We start from the raw sequence: 9,769 nt of genomic DNA, 5'->3' as shown, positions 1-9,769 counted from the left end.
TCAAGTTAAACAATTTAATCCTCAATAGAGTTGCCAGAAATCTATAACCTCCGGAAAATCTTTGTCACGGAAAAGCTTGAGGTACGAGAAATTTCACATCGATTTGCGTATCAGAATTTTTTTTAAATAAAACATTATTATAAAAGACATTAAATAAATCCTTACTTCTTTGAAATTAATTATAAAAATAATTAATTTGAGTTAAAGCTTAAATAATCTTTAGATTTGTTATAAACAAATTAAAATTTGATTTTTGAAAATATGTGTTTAAATTAAATTAAAATAATTAATTTTAAATATTGGTTGGACCTCTCAGTCTTGGTCGAACTTGTCGATCCTCAAGAACATCAAAATTGCAGGTTTTGCAATTTTGATGGAGGTCTTGATCCATTGATCCAAGGGTTTGAGTAGTTTCAGAAAGCTCCTAGGAACATTAGAAATATCATCCCGATGTATCATTCGACCTGAGTGATGTTCAATTTATTAAAAATAGTTTGATGCCAAAAATCGGGTTTTTGGTTTTAGAGTTTAATGAAGTATAAAGAGCTTCGCAATAACTTCTTTATACTTCATATGATTGATTGGTAGCATAATATGAACAATGGATGTTTATTTTGACCAATTCAAGAACTTCAAATTTTTATTTATTTTGAAATTTTTTATTTTGATCAACATGATTGAGATGGATCTAACGTGATCCAAATATGTGCCCAACGTCATTAAAAACTTGTTGGGAAGCTTTTTGGGTTGATGTTTTTGAGGATTAGTTTAAGAATAGAAAACCCGGTTTTTATTTTTCAAAATTCAAATTTGGGTTTTTTGTTTTGATCAATTGATCGATCCTAGCTTTCACATAAAGTTTGTATATGATCATAAGATCATTTTCCAATCAAGAAATTCAACAACTAGGAAGTATACAAACTTATGAAAACTGAAATATAAAAATTTCAATTTCAAATTGGAAGACTGAATTAGAGGATGATTAAAAGTTTACCAATGATTGAAGAACACTCCTAAGACATAGTAGAAGCTTTCGGGATGCCTGAATCCGAGCTTTAAGGCCGGGTGCGAAAATTCCAAAAATCCAGAAGCTTGGAGCTTCAATGGAAAATTTCTGTGTTTTTCGGATTTGAGGCTTGAAAGATGATCTAGTAGCTTCAGAATTATCAAGTGAGGCTATTTATAGCCTCACAAAGTCAGTTAATCTGCCAAGTGAGCTTGAATCAGCCAAACACCTATGATGGTGTTTTGGATGTTCTTTTGGTTAGTCACCAACATAGGCCATCATGGTGATCCTAGGCTTAGGTGAAATGATCCCAAAGGATGGTGATCATTTCAGTTTTTGAATGGAGTCAAACCATCAAGAAATGACGAAATTCCATCTTTGAAAAATCGAAGATGGTTGCGGATGATTATCCATCAATGATCGCGTTAAAGACGAATATTCATGTGAAACGATGTCGTTTTGGGAGTATTTGACGAATATTGGACGCTTTGTTGGCTTTCCATCAGCGGTGGAGTGTTTCGTCGCGTTTCAACTAATAGACGCGCGCGTTAGCTGATTGCATACTTCGCGGATGCGCGCTCTTTCTGTTACAGCAGGCGACTCAGGTAGCACCGGGGCGTTGGATGAAAACTCAGCACCTATACAATGGCTCTAGTTCTGTTGCAGCTATTCTTCGAAATTTCGGCCACACAGGATTATAGATTTAATTTTTATTTTAAAACCTTAAGGTTTTAATCAAAATTGATTTTTCTTTCAACATTTTAGCTTTATTTTTTAAATCTTTAAAATAGACAAAATATTTAAAATAAATATGAAATTTATTTTGTCAGTTTATTGTATATTTTTGAGTTTAATAAATAATTTATTTGGAATGAAATTGATACATCATTCATTCTAAATTATTTATTTTAATCTCTTGATTTTTCTTAAATTAATTTGAGATAAATTTGGTACAATATTTATCCAAAATTATTTTATTTCTCCATTATCCTTCATTAATTTAAGATTTAATTATTACAATATTTAATCCAATTAATTATTTAATTAGATTTTAGCCTCGGGTTAATTATTTTGATTTATTTATTCGAAAATAATTAAAATAATTATTTTAATTTTATAAATTGGATGTGTAGAATTTTAGTGTTACGCCCTCATTTTTAATACACTAACAAACTAGTTATTATTTGTCACATTTACCATCACTTACGACATAATATCTAACTAATCTAACAAATTAATTTCTTTTATTTAAATATATATCGAATTAATTTTTAAATAGTTGTTATATATATTTAATATATAATTATATAAATTATAAAATTATTAATATAAATAAAACTTTTAATGTATAAAGACTAATACACTTAGTTACCGGTATATATTCACCGTTAATGAAAAAACTAAATAACATCTTCTAAATCTATTCGTTATTTTGATTTATTGTCTATAAATGGTCAATCGGAAGATATCTAATCACTCACCACATTTACCCTCATTTTAAATATTATGCACTAACAAACTCGTCATTATTGCTCACATCTACCCTCACTTTCAGTATAATATCTCAACTAATAGTGTCATTATCGGTCACATTATATTTAGGCATTTTGATTTATCATTCCCTTAATCACTCAAATTCAAACACATATATCACTATTACATAACTTCACTTTGAACATTATGCACTAACAAACTCATTTTTGGCATTTTGATTGATAATTCTTTTAATCTCTCAAATTGACACCCTCATATAACCTTATTTTGAACATTATGCACTAACAAATTCATTCAAGACATTTTAACCGATCATTATCTTAATCCCTCAAATTCACTGGGACTTGAACCCTAGTCTCCAATTTGAAATGTGAACAATTTAACCACTACACTACTTACTATTTGTAATTGTTGAAATTATTTTATAATTTTGTATATGTATATATATTGTATATAAATTCATAAAAAGGAGACAAATAATTAAACAAATAAATTTATTTTTATTTAAATATATCACAAATTAGTTTTTAAATATGTTGTTATATATATTTATTATAATTATATATATTATAAAATAATTAATCAAATTAATTTGTTTTTATTTAATTATGTGACAAATTAAACTTTAAATATGTTGTTATATATATATATATATATATATATATATATATATATATATTTAATATATAATTTAAATATATCACAAATTAATTTTTAAATATGTTGTTATATATAATTATATTTAATATACAATTATATATATTATAAAATATTTAATACAAATAAAATTATTAATATGTATATTATATGTATATAATTATTTATTAAAAATAATTCATAAAAGAGAGATAAATTAATTTATTTTTATTTGAATAAATCACCAATAATATATAAATAAAGTTATTAATACAAATAAAATTATTTATATATTTATAATTAATTGTTAAAAGAAATCATCAAAGGGAGACAAATAATAAAAAATAATAATTAATTTTTATTTAATATATCACCAATTAAATTTTATATAGTTTGTTATATATATATATAATAAAATTATTAATGTATTTATAATTATTTATTAAAAAAAGTAAGTAAATAATCAAATAAATTAATTTATTTTTATTTAAATATATCACCAATAAAATATCACAAATTAATTTTTATATAGGTTGTTATATATATATTTAATATAAAATTATTAATATATATAATTATATTTAATATACAATTATATAAAAAATAATTAATACAAATAAATTTATTAATATATATATATAATTATTTTTTAAAATAATTCATAAAAGAGATTAATTAATTTATTTTTATTTGAATATATCAACAATAATATATCAATAAAACTATTAATACAAATAAAATTATTAATATATTTATAATTATTTATTAAAAGAAATCATCAAAGGAGAGAAATAATAAAAATAGTAATTAATTTATATTTAATATATCACCAACTAAATTTTATATAGGTTGTTATTAATATATTAGAAATGATTGAGAGAGAATTTGCGGAAGGGAATAGGGAGGGAATTTGAATAACCAAAAAAATAACAAAATTTCTCTCTCTTCTCTCTCCTCACCTTTTATCATTTTTACATGTAGTCTCTTCCCCATTCCCTCCCCTATCACTCCTTTAAATATATATAATAAAATTATTAATGTATTTATAATTATTTATTAATAAAAGGGAGTAAATAATAATAAAAAATTAATTTATTTTTATTTAAATATATCACCAATAATATATTACAAATTATATTTTATATAGGTTGTTATATATATATTTAATATATAATTATATATATTATAAAATTATTAATATATATAATTATTAAAAATATATAAAATATAATTTTAAAGAGAGACTTTTCATATTTCTAATTAATATGTATTAATTATTATTTTAAATATATATAATTAAAAAAAGTATAACTTATAACCCCATGTTAACCTGAGGTTGGATTTATATTTAAATGAATCAACCTGATTAATTTTGTTTAACATAAAATCCAAATCACTCACATCACTTAATTAATCTAATAAAATTTAGAATTAAGCATTATTATATATATATTTTACAAATAAATATTATCTTGTTGACAAATTGGGTATGGCTTTTGTCCTACCTCCAGCTCTCTTCAATACCTTAAGGAAAGCATACTTAATAAAAAAAAATAAAAGAAACTATTTAGCTTCGTATATGCCGTCTAATCTAAGAAAATTTAAAATTAAGCATTATTATTATATATTTTCTTTACTGATAAATATTATCTTGTATATATTTAATATAAAAATAACGTATTGACAAATTCATATTTATTATATAAAATATTTAACAGAATACACTAATCCTTATTAATTACATCAAATGGAATATGCAAAACGGAAAAATGGCTAATTCTAGAGATTATGGTGAATTTTGGATAAAAGTTAAAACATATATATACTTTTACACAATTTTGTGATACGTTATGTCATTTACGAAGGTGGAGATGAAAATAATGAAGACAAAGACGACCACTCTATTGAGAATTAATTTATAATATTACAATTATAGTAGGTTTATGGTACACAATCTTGTTACAAGAAAATAGTATCAGATCAATAAGAAGAACAGACGGAGCTGGTTCAAATAAAGAAAACTATATATTTTAAGGTATAATCTTGATATTAAAAAATAAGATTAACATAAAAGAAAATTATATATTTTGTTATAGAAATAAAATTATGAAAATATGGTAAGAATATTTTAAAAACTCTATGAGAGTTTTGGACAAGTTATTGATATTGACATAATTGAGGTTTATTTAAAGGTGAAATTAGACACTTTAGAAACCCAAGTATTTTCCTTGAGAGCATCGCTTCTTTGTGAGTTGTGTGTGAGTTTTAATTATGAGAGAATCATTGTAATACTCTTGTAACATTCTTGATAATCAAGTTGAGAATTTCTTGTGCTTCGAAAGTGGATATAGGCATATTTTGGTCGAACCACTATAAATCTTGTATTTGTGTTCTTTATTTGATTTATTTCGTTTCGACAATTGTTCGGTATTTTTATTCTTGCATTAACGGATACTTCATCTCCTAGTATCCCAACCAATGGTATTAGAGTGAGGTTATTTGAGAGGAGAAGAAACTGAAGAGCTTAGATGATCCTTGAAAGGTTCTTGACAAGTTATAGAGAGGTTTCCAAAAGATGTTCAAGTTGAAGTTCTTATTGGTATGAATGACTACCAAGTTTTAGGTGAAAAAGTACGAGATACTTGATGTCCAAGGAACTAACGAAAATGGAAGATTGTAGACAAGAAAATAATGGAGAAGACATATTTGCAACAGGTAAACAATATCATGAGAAAGAAGGCAAAACAGTAAGAGTTCTAAGTCTATGTTGAAGACTAAAGAAAATATGAAATGCTTCTGGTGTTAAAATAACTGACACTTCAGAAGAGACTACCTAACACTAAAGAAGCATACTAAAAAATGTTAAGCTTAGAAGACAAGATTTGAACCATTGTTGGTGAGTAATGTACTTTAGTTATTATAGGAGTAAATAAAAACAATGTGTATTCTCTACAAGGTAACTCACAAGTATGTTTAGTTATTATCTTCGATGTTACTCAATATACATTAAGGTTTTGACATTTGTGGCTTGACCTCAAGTGATTGCAAGAATTGGGTTAGAAATGAGTTCTTGGTACAAGTACTTTAACTCATAGTAATTTAAAAGAAGTTGGAACTAAGGGAAAATAAAATTTTCTATATTGGATTTTTAAAAATGTCAAACGGTATAAAGTTTGGCTAAAAGAAGGTGGAGATAATGATAGGCGAAGTCGAGATGTGAAGTTTGACAAAACTAGAGCACACACAATGGAGACACAAGTAGTGATCAAGAGAAATCACAACTCTAGGTGGAGATATGTCATCAAAAAGGTATACTACCAAGGGAGAATAGTCAGACTATTGAGATTTCTTCTAATGTCGAGAAGGAGGATGACCTTGGTGAAGATGTATCATTGTCCATGGATGGAGGAAAGAATGATACACAACAAGTGTTATAAAAAAATATTACCAATGACAATATAATTGACATGTTGATAAAGAAATCATTCAAGCCACATTGCAAGATTGCATTGAGTTGGAGGGTTATTAAGGATTGACATATGGCTAGTTAACACGCAATATGAATGAAAGACCAAGAAAATGAAGATTAATGGAAAACACTTATAAATTTAGGTGAAGACATCTTGAAATCAACTTTCAAATGAATCAAGAAGAAATCATTGCATTATCTTCTAATGTGAGAAGATGAATAATACATTTAGTGAGATTCATAGTCATAAAAAAGGGAGCTAGATGGGAGGCTCGGTCAATTCAAAGGTGTTAATTTGGGTATTTATTTTGTTCTATCTTTATTATCCATGCAATGTAGATCATAGTTAATATGAATGTGATGATTGATTTTGTCATCTTTTTGAGGAGATGATTGAGACCTTGAATGAGATTTCTAGAAATAAAAAATGGGTTGGATGAGAATCTCGATTAATTCAAAGGCAAATGAGATCATTGAATTATAATCTAATGTGAGAAGATGAATGAGACCTTGAATGTGATTTCTAATCATAAAAAAGGGCAAGATGAGAGGCTCGGTCAATTTAAATGGAAGGACATTTGCAATTTCTTTCCAATAAACTATGAAGCATGGTCAAAAGAATTGAATATAGTTATAAAATTTTGAAAAAATATTCTTGAATTTCTAGTTGTTTGAACATTATTCAAAAACTAGTAAATTTCAAGTTAATTTGTTTAAGGAGAAGTATGCAGTTCAAGTTAGTTGAGTGTGCAAAGTTCAATGCAAGATGAGTGACAAATATTTTGTTGATCTTAAACTTAAGTAAAGAGATTTTGATAGATAACTCATTATTTGTTATGAAGTAGATGATTTAAGTTCTTGGGTCTTCTTGGCTTTCATTCAGTATCTTATTTTAAAAAGTACACGATGTGTGTTTTTCTTGGGTGTCCTCGTTTTCTATTGATATCAGATTGTGAAAAATTAGATGATGAATGTTCGTGTTTGGTATTCTCAGTTATTGATCGATATCTTATTTTGAGGAAGTAGACGATGGATGTTCGTCTTGGGTGTCTACGGTTTTCGATAAATATCTGATTTTGAAGAAGTAGACGAGGAAAGTTCGTCTTTGGTCATTTAGGATTTCGATTAGTGTCTTATTTTGAGAAAATAAGCGATGAAAGTTTGTTTTGGGTGACCTTTTCTTTCGATATATATCTAATATTGAAAAGGAAGAAGACATAGAGAGTGAATCAAGATGAAGGCGGGTGTGTTAGGAAGAAAAACTTTTTTCTTCAACTACTTTCTCTTCACTCCCTAGATACCTACATTTAGGTATTTCCATAATTAGTGAAGATACATTATGTTGGGAAAAAGTAAAAACAAAGTAAAGAAAATAGTTGATTAAGTGAGAAGTAATTAACTTAGAAATAAACAAATCTATGAAACAATTAAACAACGAAATTCTGATGATGTTTAGAACGAAATTTTTGATGATGTTTAGTTGTGAATAAAGCTAAGTTGTCTATTTGGTTTTGTGCAGGTTCATTAGACTATACTAACTTAGACGTGGTCTAAGCAGGCTAATTAGACTCTCAATAAAATAATATTCGATCAAATTATAACCACGATAAAGTAATAAATTTTTACAGTCCCGACTCGAGCCAAATAGCTAAAGTAATAATTTCGATAAATTTATTAAGTAATATAATTTTTGGCGCATATAGGTCTCAACCGATATATAAAATAATAATATACTATTTTTTAATAATTTAGAGTGCCTTAGTGAAATATAAGTCCACCGTTGTCTGCTTTGTATGAAAATTTATATCCATTTAAATCACATCCCTCACTTTTTACAAAGCTTTATGAAGTTGTGGAGTGCTTCTATCATATTGTAGGAGAAAATCACCAAGTTTCATTGATGCTCTAATTGCTTCTTTGCGAGAAACAGGCTCCAAAACACGATTATCACCCTCATTATCTTCGTCTTGATTGTTTTCTCTAAGACCCTCAATGATTTCTTCATCAGTTAAAATCTCGGTCGTGTCGTTTTTACCCGGATAATCCAAGATTTGATCATCATTCATTGCGTTATGATAGTGTAACTCATTTATTGTTGACCCTAATTCCATAATGCCTTCTTCTTTTAAAGGCTTTGAAACCACATTTTCTACCGAACGAAGTTTGTAATGTTGAAAGAAATTTGCAATTGTGATATTCTTAACATCGCTCATCCAAGCTGAGATAGCAATATTGATTGCATCTAGAACATTGATCTTCTATGGATTTGTTTCTCCAGGCTTAAAACCCTCGAAAATAGAAAGACAAAATCTACTATGATAATGTATCTTAAATGCTCTTATAATTCTTGCATCACATGGCTGAATTTTTGAAGTTGTATTGGGTGGTATGAAGAACAATTCAATATTTGGTAACCCTTGAACTACTTTTGGATGGGCAGGACAATTGTCAATAACCAATAAAACCATTCGTCCATCCATCTTTCTGTCGAACCATCGAACATATTCTTCAAACAATACTTCAGTCATCCACGCTCGTTTATTGGCACGATATTGGAAATTTAAACTTATACAATAAATGAACCCCACTATGTAGAACTTGAAATTCAACAACAATAAATAAAATTAGATTTTATTATTATACATGTAAAATAATAAATTTTTACTTTATCGATTAAATAATATTTCGATAATATAATATTTTTTAGCTGGCCCAACGTTATTACTTTATAGAGAGTCAATTGTATATATTGATGCTTAATTTCAAACCAAATTACTAGGTCGAGACTTGTGGTTAATTTGGATATATATGTGAGAGTAAATAAATACATGAGTCTAATTGTGGATTGACCCGTCCATAAACTTAAAACGGTCAAAAATAAAATTAAAAATTATATATGTATGTTTTGAACTTGCAACCTAACAAAACAAGTAATACCCTTTAACCAATTAGGCTAATAAGATTTTATATTTTAAATTCAACACCAAATTCGATGAACGTGGGACATTCCTTACAATATAAGTTCAACTTTTTAACTAACTAGTATATATATATATAATGATCTTTAATTTCAAAGTGTCTGGATTGTCGGGTCAAGAGCTATGGTTAATTTGGATATATATGTGAGAGTAAATGGATACTTGGGTCGGATTATGGGTTGACCC

General features: G+C 26.7%; 1 protein-coding gene across 1 annotated transcript; it reads right to left on the bottom strand.

Moving 5' to 3' along the window:
• Nucleotides 1–8,437: 8,437 nt before the first annotated feature.
• Nucleotides 8,438–9,133, bottom strand: LOC124943428. The gene is made up of 2 exons (XM_047483932.1): nucleotides 8,920–9,133; nucleotides 8,438–8,823 (listed from the first exon to the last, which is right to left on the bottom strand). Exons 1-2 carry the CDS (start codon nucleotides 9,131–9,133, stop codon nucleotides 8,438–8,440), a joined length of 600 nt encoding a protein of 199 aa, XP_047339888.1.
• Between the last annotated feature and the right edge of the window lie 636 nt (nucleotides 9,134–9,769).

This window comes from Impatiens glandulifera, chromosome 6 (genome assembly GCF_907164915.1).
Source record: "Impatiens glandulifera chromosome 6, dImpGla2.1, whole genome shotgun sequence".
Classification (NCBI taxonomy): Eukaryota; Viridiplantae; Streptophyta; class Magnoliopsida; order Ericales; family Balsaminaceae; genus Impatiens; species Impatiens glandulifera.
The sequence above is the reverse complement of the archived record's forward strand: the minus strand, read 5'-3'. Positions and strand labels throughout refer to the sequence as shown.